Source organism: Pseudorasbora parva, chromosome 6, assembly GCF_024679245.1.
Source record: "Pseudorasbora parva isolate DD20220531a chromosome 6, ASM2467924v1, whole genome shotgun sequence".
In the NCBI taxonomy this organism is placed as follows: domain Eukaryota; kingdom Metazoa; phylum Chordata; class Actinopteri; order Cypriniformes; family Gobionidae; genus Pseudorasbora; species Pseudorasbora parva.
The window spans coordinates 16897198-16915703 of NC_090177.1; the positions used below are offsets into that span (position 1 = coordinate 16897198).

Sequence of the window (18506 nt, forward strand, 5' to 3'; positions counted from 1 at the left end):
AACGTTAACTTAGGGGTTATAAAAGCGCCGCTTTTGTTGTAACGTTAGGCTATTGATCCCGCATCGCTGTGCCAGCCAAACTTAAAAAAGCTAGTCTCTAATTTTATAAAGCCTTTAAAAGCTAGTCACTTAGCATCAAACAACCAATCACGTAGGCTATTTGTCACGGAAACACTGCAGGTTGTAAACATTAACGTTAAATTCACCGTTTGAAAGAGGAAATGTGTCAAATAGTGACAGAAAACAGGGCGATTTGAGTGAAGAAGAGACCTTTTCATACATACCTTTATAGTCCCAAGTATCAATTTAGTATACATTTTAATTGTATTGCGAGGATGCAAAATACTAGAGCTTTTATGTAAACAGCTCGCGTGCTACGTTCTACAATCAATGACGCTGACACCGCAAATATGCAAATAAGAATGTTATCCCAGGACCTAGGAACGCGCAATGTAAAACGTCAGTTTATGAATGACCAGGATTAATTTATTGTTATCCATGGGTAAATTATGAGCAGTGTAAAACGTTAATCAAGATAACCCAGGATTCACTATACCCGGGGTTTACAATGACCCAGGGTTAACCATTTCAAGTAGGCTTTTAAAATCCAAAAACAGACCAAAGTCTTATTAATCCTTCCCTCAAGCAAATTTAAAATGTTAGAAATCAGATCTTTGATTTGAGTGAACAGATTTAAAAGAATGATTTGTGATTCTCTACTTCTCTCATGAACATAGGCCTACATTCTAAAAAAGAAAGCTGGATTTTTTTCAACCCATGTTTGGTTCACTAGACAAAACCAACCATTGGTTAAACTTTTAAATTACATTTTTAAACTCAACGGATGGATTTGCCCATATTTGACCCAAACATGGGTTGTAACAACCCATAATTGTTGAGAGTGAGGCTAGACTGAATGTAACATTTTTGAGTGAGCTGGTGCTATAAAAATGGGGTTTAAAAGCATTGATTTGAGATATGTATTGCCTGTGTGTGCGTAGGTGCGTATGTGTGTGCGTGCGTATTTGTGTGTGTGTGTGTGTGTGTGTGTGTGTGTGTGCGTGTGTGTTAGTGTGGGTGTGGGTGGGTGCGGGTGTGTGTGTAGCCTATATATACATAGGCCTACATACATGTGTTGTATTTAACAGTCAGTAAATGTTGAAAATATCTCCTATCTCAGTCTCTATATGATTAAATAGTTGTTTGGATGATGTTTTGTATTTAATGCTGCTTTACACCTCTAATAATGAATTATCAGAACAATGACATAGGTGTAGGTAAACAAATGTGTTGCTAATTAACGCAATTTAAAGCTGACCAGTCCTGGTGGTGTTTGGATAGTTATGGTTGTGAAATTAATTAAATCCATCTGGCACCACAGTAATACCTCTAAAATATGCTTGCAGTATATTCAAATGTAACTTGTATATTATATTTAGAAGTCAGTAAATGTTGAGAATATCACCATGTTCTATCATAACATATTTTCCCCTACATAAACAGCTGTGTGTGCATCAAATGTTGTGTTTGAACATATTGTGGTTTGGATGATGTTATTGGAAAGTTTAATTAACAGACAAACATGTTTTATCTAACTGCTTCCTCTCCCTCCTCTTTACTTGCATTTGATAATTATTTAACTTAATTACTTCTGATTACAGTAGCATAATAAATAGAAAAAATCATTAGACAAAAATGGGTAATGGGTTATGTGTTTTCATGACAGTCTTCTTGGTTCTTCCACAGAAACACACACACACACACACACACACACACACACACACACACACACACACACACACACACACACACACACACACACACACACACACACACACACACACACACACACACACACACACACACACACACACACACACACACACACACACACACACACACACACACACACACACACACACACACACACACACACACACACACACACACACACACACACACACACACACACACACACACACACACACACACACACACACACACACACACACACACACACACACACACACACACACACACACACACACACACACACACACACACACACACAGACACACACACAGACACACACACACACACACACACACACACACACACACACACACACACACACACACACACACACACACACACAGAGAGACTTATCATAGCAGCTCAGAGGCATTGTACCTGCCAGTGGATTGGGGAGTGGCTACTAGGCCTGACCACAGAGGAAATCAGCCTATTGTAATCTTCCCAGTGGGTACGTGTGCAAGAGTGTGTGTATGTGTGTGTGTGTGTGTGTGTGAGGGGTGGGTAAGTCAGAGAAGAGTGAGCCACAGAACGAGAGAGTGAAAAAAATAAGGAAAAATGGTGCTGCTGCAACATCCGGCTAATAATTTATTGTGACAGGTCGAACGAACTGAATTTATGTGCCAATCTACTTGCGACACAGAGATGCCCTGTTGAACACAGAGAGGAAAAAGAGCTGTGACTCAACCGAGATATGAAAGAATGCCAGAGTTATTCTTGCAACCTCATGTCAACTAGTTTTCATTCATATAGAATATCCTATAGACTCACAACATGCAAATCCATTCAAACCGGAGACATAAATGAATACAAGTTTCTAATGGCTTTGCACTAGGGTTTGTATGTCAGCCGCACTGCACTGAAGGTGGAGTTTGCATTGAGGTGCCTGTGCATTATGTCTGCTTTGACTGTGTCATCAACTAACCATTGACAGGTAAATTGGTCAGAGCTGAATTTAACCACATTGACCATCCTGCAACTTAATCTCGCAGGTGACAATGAGTTTTTAACCCCGGCTAGAAACAACACTGGGTCTGGGGGCATTAAATAACTGGGGATAATTTTGTTAGATTTGTAATGGATTTTCCTAAAGTTTGTTGTAGGATATATCAGTACTGACCGTATGCAAATCATTATATCTTTTAAAAACACTTTATATAGGTAATTTGCAACACATCATGTTGAGGTTTATCTCACACAACCTTTTTAGGCCCTTAGCACAAAGCAAGAAGTCAAACAAAAACATTTGTTTACACTTTATCTTAAGGTGTCATTGTTACAGTGTAATTATTTACTAAAGTACTGAGTAATATGAATTAGCTGCATGTACTTACTATAGGGTTAGGGTTATAGGATAATGATTTTGAGTTGCATGTAATTATGCATAATTTAGCTACTGCTCTTACTATGGTAAATACATGTAACATAACAAGTGTTACCCTTTATTTTAAGGTGACATAGTTATACTTACTCAAATAAGTGTTGAGTAATATAAATTAACTTCATGTACTAGGGTTAGGGTTTGGTTTAGAGTTAGCTTCTTATAATTATGCATAATTTACGTGTAGTAATGTGCAACTACATTATCTATAAAGTGTTACCAAAGTAAAAATAATTTATTTACAGTAAATGTCAATGCAATTGTTATGTCCTCAGGCTAACAAGACTGTAACTGTTTGCAAGTGTTTATTTGTTGCATGAGAAATATTATATATATATATATATATATATATATATATATATATATATATATATATATATATATATTAGGGCCGGGACTTTAACGCGTTAATTAAGATTAATTAATTACGTGACTTTAACGCGTTAATTACGTGACTTTAACGCGTTAATTAATTACACAAAAAAAAAAAAAAATTTTTTTACCACACTTATTTTTGCACCGCGGAACGTTTTTTAATGAATGAGTTTCGACGGACCAATTATACTGGAACACCAACTAGCGCTCCGGAGCCATGCTCCGGAGTCACGACAACAACGAACCATGTGAACATGAACGAAGCTATGGAACGAAGAAGCTGATGAGACTGCTTTGCTCGGCCCCGTGGATGGGAAATTTTGTTTTAAAAAACGAAAGAATGGAAGCGTCGTCAAGAGCATGGTTGTGTGCAAGCTATACAACAAGGAATTCGCGTATCACCGCAGCACATTGAGCCTCAAATATCACAAAAATGCTTTTGCTAAACTGGCAAACATGCACTGGTCTGCTGGACTGAAATAAATAAACAATATTTTGTTGATTAAGCTTATGTATTCAGTCATTATTCAATGGTATACTAAAAATACATGTGAAAAATTACTTCTCATTGTTCTCAGGTCAAATATTTATATGCGATTAAAATGCGATTAATTAATTACAAAGCCTCTAATTAATTAGATTAATTTTTTTAATCGAGTCGCGGCCCTAATATATATATATATATATATATATATATATATATATATATATATATATATATATATATATATATATATATATATATATATATATAAATGTTAATTATGGGGGTCACATCCTCCCTTTTAACCCACCCTGTAAATTGCACCCTGAGATCTGATTGGAGGTTGATTAGAGACGTATGTGATGTAATTATTGAGCTCAGAAATGTTCCACACACCATGTTTCCAATACAAAGGTCACATTTGGAGGCTGTGTGTGAGTGGAAGGAACTCTTTGCACCTGTGTTTTTGTTTTTTTGGTGTCACTTTGGGGTGGTGATATACACTCCCCACTGCCACCACCATGTATTTCTTTCTTTCTTTCTTTCTTTCTTTCTTTCTTTCTTTCTTTCTTTCTTTCTTTCTTTCTTTCTTTCTTTCTTTCTTCATCTCTCTCTCTCTCTCTCTCTCTCTCTCTCTCTCTCTCTCTCTCTCTCTCTCTCTCTCTCTCTCTCTCTCTCTCTCTCTCTCTCTCTCTCTCTCTCTCTCTCTCTCTCTCTCTCTCTCTCTCTCTCTCTCTCTCAGACAGAGAGCAGGTGTGTGGGGTTTTGGGGGGCTGTGCTCCTGTTCTGAAAGTCTGCTCATGTCTCTTCATTGACAGGCCTTTCCGTTCCTGTAACCCACAGCGTTCGCGCACACACAAACACACATTTAGTGAACAGATGCTTGTACAAAAGAACATCAGCTGACACAGTAGCAAATCTCTATTTAGACAATAATTCTCTGTTTCTCCTCTCATCTCTCCCTTTTTCTACCTCACTTTCCCTTCAGGCGCCCTCTTGATGTATCGTTTTAAGTACATTTAGCCAGATAAAAATATCATCATCAATAGTGTCATCTTTTTATCTGAAAACCACCCTATTTTTAACACATATCTAGATCTTTCTTACAGTAAATCAACGGTATGTGTGGTTGAGGGTTGTGATATTATTCTAGTGTACTGAACCATGAATAGCATTCCAGATCGTCACTAGCACTGTGTCAGTGTATATTTGGCACCTCTGGTGTGTTTTGGGGGCTGAATGTCGGTGTGGGCAGGCGAGTGAGCAGGTGGTCAGGATGGGGGATGTGAGAGCTGGGCAGCTGTAAATTTAGGCCCTGGTCTAAGCCAGGCCTCCGCCTTCAACAGCCACACAGGAAAAGCAATATCCTCAAGAGACTCAAGACATACATACATGTTCAAATGCTAGTATAAACCCATAATGTGTTTTTTTTACTTCATTTTCTCACCCACACAGATACGCACAGGGGGAGCATCTGTTAGGGCCAGAGTTGGAAAGTGTTTCCATCAGTGTGAAGCCCTGGGGGACTGACAGCTCTCTACAAAACACCTCGCTTAAAGATCTCAAATTCACCCTCATAAACAGTCAACGCACTCGTATGAACAAATAGATGTTGTATCTGTGGTAATTTGTGTGTCTGATGGTGTGTATAGGCATTCAGGGAAAGCATTCCTAAGATAGCCTGAGAGAATACAGTTGGTGGCATTTGCATATCCCTTTCTACAAACCCTGATAAAGAGTTAATAGGTCATTTCAGAATCTCTTCGTTCATACTGAGCCTTTATCAATTCTTTATGAGTTATACAGAAGCATTTGAATACTACTATTGTAGTTATCTCACTGCACTGCTCACAAGTGTTTGAGTGAATACTGAGTACTGCACAGTTGAGATGCTCAGAGATCAATGGAAAACGGCTATTCACAACTGGATTAAAATCACAATTTTTCATCATAGGCTTATAGGTTTACATTTTTTTGGTATTATAAGCTACTTAAAATGTATGCATGTCTTTGGATATTATAAAGAAAACCAAACTGTACAATCATGTCAAATGTATTTATTTATTTTTTATTATAATAAAATATAAAACAAAGTAGCATTATTATTTCAATTCTGAAATAATGAACTGACTTCATTCACACAGACACACACACACACACACACACACACACACACAAAACACTTTCAGATATGACATTACCAGTGTTGTGTAAGTTACTCTAAAAAGTAATTAATTACTAGTTACTAATTACATCTTTAATAGTGTAATTAGATTACTGTAAAAAAATCTGTCTAAAAAGTATTTAATTACTTATTACTAATTACTTTTTAATTACGTTCTAAATCCTATATCAACTAATAAATTACAGTAACTAACTTAGTAACTACAAACTACTTAGTAACTAATTACACCCAACACTGGACATTACCTATTTAAGTTTTACGTCTTCAAATACTTTAGTGTCACAGTATAGAATTTCACGAAATTAAATCGATTAAATAATAAAAATCAATTACTATTCTATTTTTTTAATGTAACTTGTCAGCAAATACATTAAGTAGTTTCATTTCGGTCTCATGGAAATCTTTACAGGTGAATATTTTTTATTTAACATTGAGGAACATGATATTCAAACACAATGGGTTTAGCAATTACCAGAAAGTGGAAAAGAAACTATTAAGCCAGACATATTTTTTCAAAAACACACTTTATTTACAAGGCAGTTATAAAAGTTTGTATAAAAAATGTATGAAAGTCATAATCAGTAAAAAAAGTGTTTGTACTTGAAGCTAATACAAAAAGGCAGCGAATAACAAAAACGTTATTGCTAAATGCTTTTGATTGGACACTGCAATCTTAGTATCAAATGCTGATTGAAATATCAAAAACAAGCCGACTAGGTATAAAAGCAACAATCATTTCAGTGTTTCAAAATCTTAAAAAAATACCAAATGTAAATCTGATTACAAATTGACATAGAAAAGTTGTTTAAGAAAACATGATCAAGAAATGTTTATCATTTCCAAGGCAAATTTGTTGCCATTTAAACCCTTGACTTGAAAATGCTTGGTAAACCTTGTTTTTAACTATTTAACAAATACAAAAACTGTAAAAAAACAAACACTTTTTGTTCTGTTGAAATCTTTGCATAGTTGATCTAAAACCTGAAATAGTGCTAATACAATGAAAGCTCAACATTGTGGTTTTGCTTTTGAAATGGCAACACTACTAAACTGACAGAGTACCTTTTTATGCTAGATATATCACCTAAGATCTACATTAGGCAAACTTGAATTTTCAAACTTGGCAAAGTCATTTTTAGGCTTTGTGCACGGTTTGTTTTGGCCAGGAATACATAGCAGTGCTTTTAGGCATTTGGCTGAAATACATACGATCTCTGCAATGGGAGTTATGATGGACACCCTCAGATACGGAGTACAAATCATGTCTAGTTTTAGGTGTATGATTCTGATAATGCTAGGAGGACACATACTCCTTACAATTAACACACATTTAGCGATTAAGAAGTGAGCAATACTGGGGTCAAACACTGGCAAAGGTGCCCATTGTAGTTAATTATTATTCCTAATACAAAATAATAATAAATTACTGCAAATTGTTCCTTATATTAAAATCCATAAAATTAGAACCCACATAGAGAATTCATTTCCCATATATAATACATAATATATAATACAATATTATTAAATTGAAATAAAAAAAGTTCAAAAACACAACACGAAAAATGTCTTTGGTTGCTTGAATCAAATAAGCGACGGCACAGCTTAAACATTGGCGACTAATATCAATTGTGCAGTCTACAAAATGGCTTTTAGCCTCTCCCAAATAATGTACCAGAAGTGTAGGAGTGTTCCTCTTTTACTTCTTTTCAGAATGATTGTCTTCTTTCCTTTCTATATTTGTCTCTGTCTCATTCTATCTGTCTCTTTACATGACCAGTGCTCGTGAAGAATAATTGCTGAGGTATTTGTGCGTGGCTTCAGAGGGCATCGTCTGCTCTTCTGTCTTCCCACAAAGCACCTGTTCCCATGTGCTCAACTGCTGCGAGAGAGAAAAGGAGACAGAGAGAGAGAGAGAGAGAGAGAGAGAGAGAGAGAGAGAGAGAGAGAGAGAGAGAGAGAGGAAGTAAAGATGGAGAGAAGTAGAAAAAGATTGGTCAGGTTTTGCATAGAATACGCTTCAGTGTCTAATAAATCATACATGTACAGTTTTATGGCACAATTCAGCACCTGGAGTCATAAAATAAATATGTGCTTATACCAAATGAGCTATAAAGTTTTACTAAACAACTACACACACATAACTACATATTTAAGCAAAAAGTTTCATTTAAAAATTTTGTTTTAAAACTGCTGGACTGGCTTCTAAGGGTGAGTCATTTTAAATGGGTGTATAATGGTACCATTGTAGATTTTGTACCTGCAGAGGACTTCCCATGGCTCTGCGGGGCAGCTGGGCGGCTTTGTGTCCATCCTCATTTTTCTCTGCATTGGGAAGCATCAGTACAGAGCTAGTCAACAGATCCTATAAGTTCCAAAGAAAACAGTCATCAAATATCGAAAATAATGTGATAAATGAAACAGATTTACAGAGGCATCAATCAATGTCTATATATGAAAAAAAAAAATCAAGATACTCACAGGCATGTCATGGGTGGAGCCACTGGAAGGAAACAGCTGGGTGTGGAGATCTTGCTCCTCCCACTGCAGACAAGCTGACTCCACCTATAGATCCGAATACATTATTGAATATTTATAAACCCACTAAGCATAAATTTCAGTCCATTGCTTACATAATCCTACATGTATCAAATGTCCAATTCACACCCCCACTGTTGCACAGATGGATCAGACAAGTTTGACTGCATATTGATATTACTAACAAATTCAAATAGCAACCTACAGACAAGAAGTTTTTACATTTCTGCCATTTGAATATATTGAGATGTATTCAAATGAAGGGGTGCACATTAGCACAAACTGACCTCCTGTTTGATTTTCTTCAGGGGGGGCTGGTCCAGATGCACCCCCCCGACGCTGATCTCACACTCCTGAGGCTCTTGTTTGATAGTACCAACCACTCCAGAGTCCAGTGAAGGGCTGTGAGCCTGGAACCAGAAAAGAGTTTTGAATAAAATAATCCAAAATTAGTGATGTATTAGTATTAGTTCCATATTGATCGATATTACATTTATTTGATTTATTTGGGTAATATTCGATATTTCTAACTCTCACTTAAAGCTCCTTTTTTTTTTTTTTTACACATATACACAATATGTACACACACACACACACACACACACACACACACACACACACACACACACACACACACACACACACACACACACACACACACACACACACACACTATCTTTGTGGGGACTCTCCATAGACGTAATGGTTTTTATACCAAACCGTATTTTCTGTCCCCCTACACTGCCGCTGCCCCTAAACCTACCCATCACAGGAAACATTCTGCATTTTTACTTTCTCAAAGAAACTCATCCTGTATGATTTATAAGCCTTTTGAAGAGTACCGCTGGCTGGTTACCACAATGTAGGTAATCTCAGGTTTTACTATCCTTATGGGGACATTTGGTCCCCACAATGTAATATAAACAAGGGCACACACATACACGTCAGTGACTTTTCTGTCCAAGTGGATTATTTCCTTTTAAAACAATTTTGACATACATCACTTTAATCTATAAAACCTATTTAGTTTGAATCTTAAACCACCAAAAGCTCAGGTCATGCAACTGTCCAAACAAATGAATAGACAATAAAATTATTTAAAATGGTGTCTTAAAAATACAACATTTAAAAGTAAAGACTATGGTATCAATTTAGGTTTAAAACTTATCATGTAAACAAATGTCTACATACATATTGGCAGTAGTTTTGAAGCTGTTGAGATAATTGAAAAACTTTTGTCCAGCAATTTGAATGTTTTTTATTATGAATTTGCATCATCCAGAGGAACCCAACTGATCCTTATGGCAGGGTGAAAAGGTTTGCAGATTTCAAGTATAGGTAGGTGGGCACACTTTCCATGTTAGGTGGTAAAACTAAATTATATATACATAGAACTATTTGGTTGTACCACCTGGCATAAAGTCAAAACATTTATTTAAACACTTTAAAAATGTTATTTAACCACTAAAATGTGTTTAAACACATTGTTCATGACTCAAAAAATATGCATTTTATCAGTTTTGAAAAGTTGTTTTTTTAATCACCTTTTTTGAAGCTTTATTTGTTAATGATTCATATAAACAGTTAAAATTTGTATTTTTTTACATTTGTTTCTCAAAGAAAGAAAAGAGTCTCACCCTCTTCAAAGGTCCGTATTTGGCACCTTGCATTGTCAGTGTGGATTTGAATGGAGTGGGTGTGCGAGGAGAGCACTCCATGATAGACCGCCTCAGGTTGGGGGTTCGGAACCTGAAACAAAATGGCCATATATACGTTATAAATTATTCAGTGTTTTATAAAAAAATAAATCATCACATAAATCTCATTAAGTCTCATTCATTTAATTTACCCTGTAATTATGATTTGAATCTGTATGGGAAACTTCTTTATAAATCACGTAAAGAACCATAGCAAATGCAAAAAGTATTGAAATGGTCCCTTACAACTCATTTTCCTTCTGAGGCCGAAGAGCAAGATCTTGCTGCAGTGCTTTCTGGGAACAGACAGGTGAGGGCGTGACCGGTAAGTTTTGACTGTCTGAGTCTGGGCTCACTGATGCATTAAAGAACTACAACAGAGGAAAGGAAGAAAACAATCAGATATTAAACTGAAAACCACATATTTAACATTCAGAGGTGTAGAAGGACCTCTAAAAGGGGTCAAAATCAGCATAAATCTCACAATTGAGTTTCACATGATTTATCAAGGACAAACTACTGTTGCTAGGCTAAAAGCATTACGATAACTTGATGTTATGGTACTGTATGATCAGAGCACCTTAGCATATCATGAAGAACAAATATTTGTAATGAAGAACAAATATGCAGACTTTTGCCAAGCATAAAATTGCCCCTAGCAATTAAGAAAACAATGCAGCATCCTTTCATGCACAATAAACTAAAATGTCTGTTAAACTCAAATCTGATATTGAAGTCAAAATCTGTCTTGGTTTTGTAGTATTTGACTTCACTGGGAAACTAATTCACTAAAAACATCCCAGCAATGATTACAAAGTCATTCTGAAGGGATAAAAGTGTTAGAGAGTCCTAAAAGTGTAACATTAAGAGCTGATGTAATACAATCTAATATATTTTCGTAGTTAGCACACACATTATGACACCTTAAAAACACCCATGGGTGTCATAAATGTGGGTTATGTATGACCTTTAGATGAATCATATGCATGTTGACTAATGCATACTGATTTGTGTTAGTGTGAAGAGATTAATTCATGGAGCTCAGATAATTGAGTTATTGGGTGACTGAATGATTATGGCGGAAAGGTTTCAGACTACCTGAGTGGGAGAAAAAGGCAGGTGTCTGATGGCTGAATATTTGGGCGTAGAGCAAAGAAATGTGAGGGCACTGCTGTCATCGTTGTGGGTGGGTGAACCCTGATTGGACTGAGCCTCCGTTTTAGGCAACCTCCTATCAGAGTGCAAGTTGGCCCAGATAGATGGGGCCTGAGAAGACGAGATCACGTAAGGACACCGAGTGTGACGGGTAACTAAATGCTGGCAATCAGCTGACAATTATAGGGTCACCGTTCCTTTCGGTTCTAAAATAGGATGCTTTCATGGTCTCTTACCGAATCAATAGCATCAATAAACTCTGGTAAATTGGCGCTGGAGTCATTGCTTGGACTGTTTGTGTTGCCATGGGCGCTTTCTTCTGGAAGGCATCCCTGGTCTAGGGATGGAGCCGGGACTGAAACAACAGCGGCAACCGAGCTGTCCGTCGAAGAGCCTCTGTTCCACCCATTGTAGCCGTTCATTGAGATCTGAGAGAGAGGGCAGGAAAAAGAAATCGTGTATGGGAGTGAGCGGCAGAAATTAAGCTAAATAAAGAGAGGGATGCATGCAGGAAGAACAGTCAGAGAGAAAGGGAACTTGTTGAGTTGAATGATGTGAAGTGTTGGGAGGGGGTTCGGAGTTGCACAAGGAGTTAAACAGAGCTTGTGGTGTGATAAGGCACAATTGCATCATTTAGCCAAGCAGTTAGAATGTGAAATAGACCCCCAGATGCTTCCTCCAATTAATCACACACACACACTTTCACAAAAAAACAGACACACACACTTACTGGTAGTGCCTGTTGTCCCTTGAGCTCATTTTCTGTTGACATTAGAAGCATCTCAATCTCCTTCACCCTCTTTTCTTTCTCGGGATCCTCTTCGCTGTAGTGTCTCTATATCACAGGAACCAAAAGGCGAGCAAAGTGAACAAAACTCAAAGAGCAATGCGCAGCATCAAAATAATATGGAAACACATCAAATTGGTCACAATTATTTGATCATAAAATACAATAATATTATGAAATATTATTACAAATTACAGTAAGTGTTTTCTATTTTTATATATTTTAAAATGCAATTTATTCCTGTGATGGCTAAGCTGAATTTTCAGGACCATTACTCCAGTCTGATCCTTCAGAAATCATTCAAATATGCATAAACATTTATCATTATTATCAATGTTGAAAGCCGTGCTGCTTCATTTATTTCTGGAAAGTGATTCTTTGATAAATAGAAAGTTCAAAGAAAAGCTTTTATTTGAAATAGAAACATTATAAAGGTCTTTACTGTCAATCAGTTTAATGCATCTCTACTTTTCAAGGCACTCAAAGCGCTTTACATTGAAGGGGGTAATCTCCTCAAATCACCTATAGAACATGTATAGAACAGTTTCATTTGCTCTTTGGTTACCTGAATAGGAGCAGTGCCATGTTGAGGAATGTTCAAGATATTTAATTGAAGAGCAAGTGGAAATGGCACCTGAACACAAGAAAAAAAAAGGAAAAAAAGAAAGATAAATTACTAACTGAAGAATTCATACAAATTCAGACGAAATGCTGCTTTAAAATTTACTGGGTGAACATATAAGAGATAAGTTAAGATTTCTCGTACCCGTTGTGGGTCAGGCATGTAGTACGGATACTGATTGCTCATGGAAGAGGCAGGCATGGATGTGTTGGTCGGTGTGTGATTGTAGTTCAGGAGATGAGGTTTAGCGTAGCCGTTGCTTAGTGGAGTGGGGCTGACTTTAGCCGCGTGCTGAAGGTAGCCCTCTTGCTCGACCTTCCGCCGCATAGTGGAGTTCCAGTGGTTTTTTATGGCATTATCGGTTCTGATGACAAGAAAATAATGAAAGGTATTCATTATCACATTAGCCTGACAAGCCAGACCCACATCAAGATGTTTGGTCTGGAAACTCACCATTGACAGGGCTCAATCCGAGGGGTGGGATAAACGGTTGTCTTTCAAACTCCCTCTGCACGCAATTAGATAGTGCTACAACCAACCAGAGCAACGTGAAGCGGAGCTCGTTGATAGATTAAACATTCGCTGTATCCGGTCGGCAAAACTCTAAACACATCATGCCTTTTTAAGAATGACTTCAGTGCCGTTCTTTGTTCTTTTCTCAAAGAAAAGCTTAACTCCAAGTTTTCCAGAAAGCGGTCAAAGCTGATTCGAGAGACCACTGTTTGACAGCCTCTGTGTTTACTAGTAGCACGCAAGCACAACTCTGCCGTCACTATGTTAAGACCCGCCCATCGACTCTATACATGATGTGACTGGCCTGACCAGAGTTTGGTTTTTACAGCTCAGAACTGTATTGAGAGTTGCTAGACGATACTGGCGGCAGATTAGATTTGCTGTGGCTAGGATGCGTCTAGATTTCTAGGCTATTATCACATACAAATACAAGTAGAATTTAAGCATTTAAGTAGCATTTCCTCACCTGCCCGGAAGCAGCTTGGCAATCTCAGCCCATCGGTTTCCAAGTTTCTCATGTGCCTGGTAGATGATTTGATCTTCTTCCTCAGTCCAGGAAGTCTTCTTTACCTCAGGGTTCAGGTGGTTGTGCCAGCGTTCTCTACATTGCTTGCCAATCCGCCCCTTTAAGTGCTTTGCGATCACAGACCAACGTTTGGGGCCGTACTTCTGAACTAACTCAATCACCTGAGAGAGAAAAGAAAATCGTGCTGAGCAAGTGAGTCAAAAGTGAGGAAAAGGAGGTGTATGCAGAAAAAAAGGGGGTGTACTGGAGGCCAGCACAAAGCCAGAGAGAAAGGGAACTAACATTGCATAAGTGTTTTAAGATTGCACACATACAGATAGTGGTATTATGCAGAATATCTGCGAAATACACCTGCTAATGACTTCTGCTAGGTCATAAAAATGACGATAAATAGAGAAACACCTGGTCTCGCAAGTTAATCATTACAACACAACACCCGCTCAATGGATCTTTACTCTCCCCCTCAACTTTCTCCTGGTTGCATGCGGATTAGTTGGTTGTGTAATTGCAATCCTGTGGCTGTATTTTGGTTATCTGAGGTAACGTTGGTGGTTGTGGTAGGGTTATTTTGTGTCAGATTGTAGATGTCTTACCCGTTGGTCTTCTTCTTTCGTCCACGGTCCTTTGATAAGTTCAGGGTTGAGAACTTTCTGCCAACGATGCTGACACTGAACATCTGTGCGATTCTGTGAAACACACACACACACAGAAGTACAGTGAGTTAACAGAGAATGGAAACTAATTTTGGATTGTCACTGTGGTGTGTAACTTGAATTAAAGTAAATTGATGTATTTAATATGAGTGCAATGTTCTGCACATGATATCCCAGGTGTTTCGGAAACCCCACAAGTGAATCAGAAATGAAACAGCTTTAGTTTCTTATTCTTGTTCATGCGTTGAGATTGATGCGTAGCAATCTCTATCTAGATATAGATGATCTTTTTATAGTACATGTATGTGTGTGCACTGTGTTTTTGCCTGAGGAGTTTTTATACATTTGTATGTAAACACATACTTTACCTGAGTGCACATTTGTGTGTGTGTGTGTGTGTTTATACATCCGTGTGCGCTCGCAGGTGCACAGTGGATTCTGAAACCCTGCCATATCCCCCCCATTTGACTTTGTTCCAAACTAGGCCAACCAATGAGGAATACCCAATTATGCAAAATCCTCCAAAACGTGAACACACTTCTACAGTACCTGATCCTTTGGCTATTCACATGCAAATGCACATATATAAAACACCACACCACACCTAACATAACCTAACCTAACCCCCTAAAGCCTAAATACACAAGCCACACATACACACACTTGATCATAGACACAAACACACACACTTACAGGTAAAAAGCTGGCAATGACTTTCCAGTCTTCTGAACCATGATGCTCTACCAGCCTCTTCAACTTCTCATCCTGTAAAAACAATCAACATTTTAGCATTAAATAAATAATAAAAATGATCATAGTATTTATTGTTAAACAATAAATTAATAATGTGTGATCAGTTTTTAAATTAATTTATAGAATACATTATAAAACAGCCGAAAACACTATTATAAAGCTTTTGAATGTCAAAAAGTTACAAAATAAGGTAAATATCTAACACTTATTGTGCACAAGACCATAAACAATTATAGATTTCACACACACACACACTATATATAAGTATATATGATATTTAAAATATTAATTTAGAATTATTTGTAATTATTTAAAAATGTATATTAAAATGATTTAACAAATAATAATAAAAAACAACAAATATTCAAAACTATTAATATTTAAGCTTTAAAGCTATCTAAAGCTTTTAATATTTAAAACGTATTTCAGTTTTTTAAGCATATATCAGGAGAGTAATGCTAAAAAAAACAAACATAAAGCCAGACAACAGTTTTGCATACCTCTTCACGGGTCCAGCGTGTCTTGCCGAGGTGGCGTTTTCCTGTCTTGGCATGAGGACCATCGTAGTCATGATCATAAATCTCCACATCATCATCATCTTCGTCGCTACTGTAAACACTGGAGGGGAGGGAAAATCAAAGATTGTGAGATAAAGAGAGTAGGGCAATAACCAGGGGGTGGGGGTGTAAATAGTAAAACATAAAGGGTGAGGAAAAACGAGCAGATCCTCATGAACATGTTAGATGTGTGTTGTTGATACATAAAAAAACACCCTTTCACCCCCATAAGTATATCACACATTATAATGAAATTAAGCGATAACACAGTCAACACAAAACCAGAGTGGATGAACCAGTACAGCCGGCAGGTTAGGGTGCAGGGGGGACACGCTCAGAGAAACCTGTTCTGGTGTTTTTGGTTTCCACAGAAACAGTGAGCGTGTGCGTGGACTGGCACCGTTTCATGATGGAAGCGTGTTCAGACCTGCACAGGTACTGTCAAAACCATCTCACCTGGCCAGCTCTTGGCCAATCAGGATAGAACACAAGCAGACGTGGAGAACAATGTTCTCCTGGCCTTTGTGCCACATGTGTATGTGTATACGTACTTTTAAACCTCATGTTTATCCATACTCCCAGTGCTTAAAGCCAAAGATAAAGATGATAGCTCACATCCTTGACTACAAATACTAGGGAACTTGAAACTGGAAATGTAAAGCTCAAATTGCACCCAGCTCACTGAAATAAAAACATATTTAGACAAACAGATACGGTTTCAACTTGGTGTGCAATAAGGGTTGTTGACTAACTGTACATGCCAGTTTAAATAGTTGTCAAAATAGACCCACTGTGGCTGAAACCTTTTTCAAAACATTGGTCCGAATCTAAGTAGTTTATAATTATCTTAAGTGACTAATACAACAACAAATGCCTGATTTAAACTGAACTGCATTATGGCTTAACATTTTGAAACACAAACATAAAGGGTACAGTGCATGAAAAAGTGAAAATTTTCTTCTTTCACCCTGCTTAATATTTCTTCAAAATGAAACATTAGGCAGGATGACAGCCAAGTCACTTTCATTGTATTGAAAAACGATGCAGTGAAACCGAGGCTACCTCACATTCTGCATAAAATCTTTAGCCACACAAAAAAGTCACGAGGGTTAGTAGCCTAAATGATGACATAGTTCAACTTAATCTAAAAAATGAAATTATCTCTTTAAGGCTATTATGCTGACGTTATTTATTCCAAATCCGACAACTGTAAAGCGGATAAATGGATATGATCCATCCGGCTCACACATAATCTCAAAATTAATCCAAACGTTATAATAAAACGCACAAAAAAACGCGAACATGACGAGATGTTTCTGCAGTCGCCCGCTATTTTTCAACCCCACAACGTTGCCGCTGACTTTGTGCCTCTCGTCGATTGTTTCTGAATCAATATGAGAGTGTAATTTTTGGGGAAGTACCGAATCTCACCGTAACCTGTCCAGCGGACTCACACGCGCTACCTGCGCTCACACTGGATGAATGAACATTTAAATGAACTCGAGCGCGAGACCACGGCGCGGGCGCGAGCGGGTAGCGCACATGCCATCCACCTGTTCAGCGCGGCGCAGCCCAGCCCGAAGACATAACCGTTCCGCGGAGAGGATGCGTTTGTGAAAATGCAACCAAAATACAAACGCTACATTTCTGAGCATTCATTTAGTTAATGTAATGGTATCAGCACAAACTGTCTAGTCTTGCGTCTAAATGTCTGCATGTGGCGATGGAGCGTAATATAAGGAAATACATGCGCAAAAGTTCATCAAAATGCATAAAACTAAAATCTCACCTGTGTCTGTGCCGCCTCGCCATCCCGCTGTTAAAAACGAGAGTAGAGAGGTGATGGTGAGTGCGCTCGGCTCAAGTGTGCTAGTGGAGTGCTGTCAGCTCCTCTTCGAGGAGGAAGTGCCGATATTAAGCGCTCAAGCAGAGTGTGCGATATTGTAAACAGATCCATCAGACAAAGCTAGGGCTGTCTCTCCCTCCCGCTAAATTTGGCGCCTCGGGTCCTGCGCATGCGCACATCATATCTACCATTCACTCATCAGAGCGCCTTTTGAGCAAGAGGTCCGCGCTAATCGGCCGCTGTTGTTCTTTTAGAACAATTATATTGTGCTTTTGGAGGTAAAAAGGCAGGGAGGGGTGGCATTGCGTTTCTTAGAGGACAATGTGGACTCTGAGTGGGAGTGAAAGTTTGGAAAACAAGGGGAAACAGAGCGTGAGGGGTCCGGGCATCCTCTCTCAAGCATGCTCTCAAGCTTAAAGCTGTTTCTGCGGTACTGAGGCTGTATTGAGTGACGGAATCGTGAAAGATTCCTCTTAACGACTCCGGTTCGATTCTGTTAAGAATTACATTTATATTACATATATATAATATGTTTTGAGAGTTCTTATTTAATTTGCCAGGTGATGATCGTTATACATTTTAACAGAAAACATCAGACATAGATATTCTAAAACTTAAGCTGCAT

At 37.9% G+C, this 18506-nt stretch overlaps 1 protein-coding gene across 3 annotated transcripts; it reads right to left on the minus strand.

Moving 5' to 3' along the window:
• Positions 1 to 6762: 6762 nt before the first annotated feature.
• Positions 6763 to 18165, minus strand: myb (v-myb avian myeloblastosis viral oncogene homolog). 3 transcript variants are annotated; one of them, XM_067445840.1, is made up of 16 exons: positions 17825 to 18165; positions 15979 to 16096; positions 15419 to 15490; positions 14666 to 14758; positions 14013 to 14233; positions 13178 to 13397; positions 12977 to 13045; positions 12355 to 12459; positions 11861 to 12052; positions 11568 to 11735; positions 10716 to 10840; positions 10410 to 10521; positions 9060 to 9182; positions 8716 to 8799; positions 8495 to 8599; positions 6763 to 8113 (listed from the first exon to the last, which is right to left on the minus strand). In XM_067445840.1, exons 1-16 carry the CDS (start codon positions 17845 to 17847, stop codon positions 8003 to 8005), a joined length of 1941 nt encoding a protein of 646 aa, XP_067301941.1. In that variant the 5' UTR covers positions 17848 to 18165; the 3' UTR covers positions 6763 to 8002. The 3 variants fall into 3 exon arrangements, with proteins under 3 accessions (XP_067301941.1, XP_067301940.1, XP_067301942.1); XM_067445839.1 differs by having other exon boundaries at positions 6763 to 8116; positions 17825 to 18156; XM_067445841.1 differs by lacking the exon at positions 11568 to 11735 and having other exon boundaries at positions 6763 to 8116; positions 17825 to 18137.
• Positions 18166 to 18506: the final 341 nt, after the last annotated feature.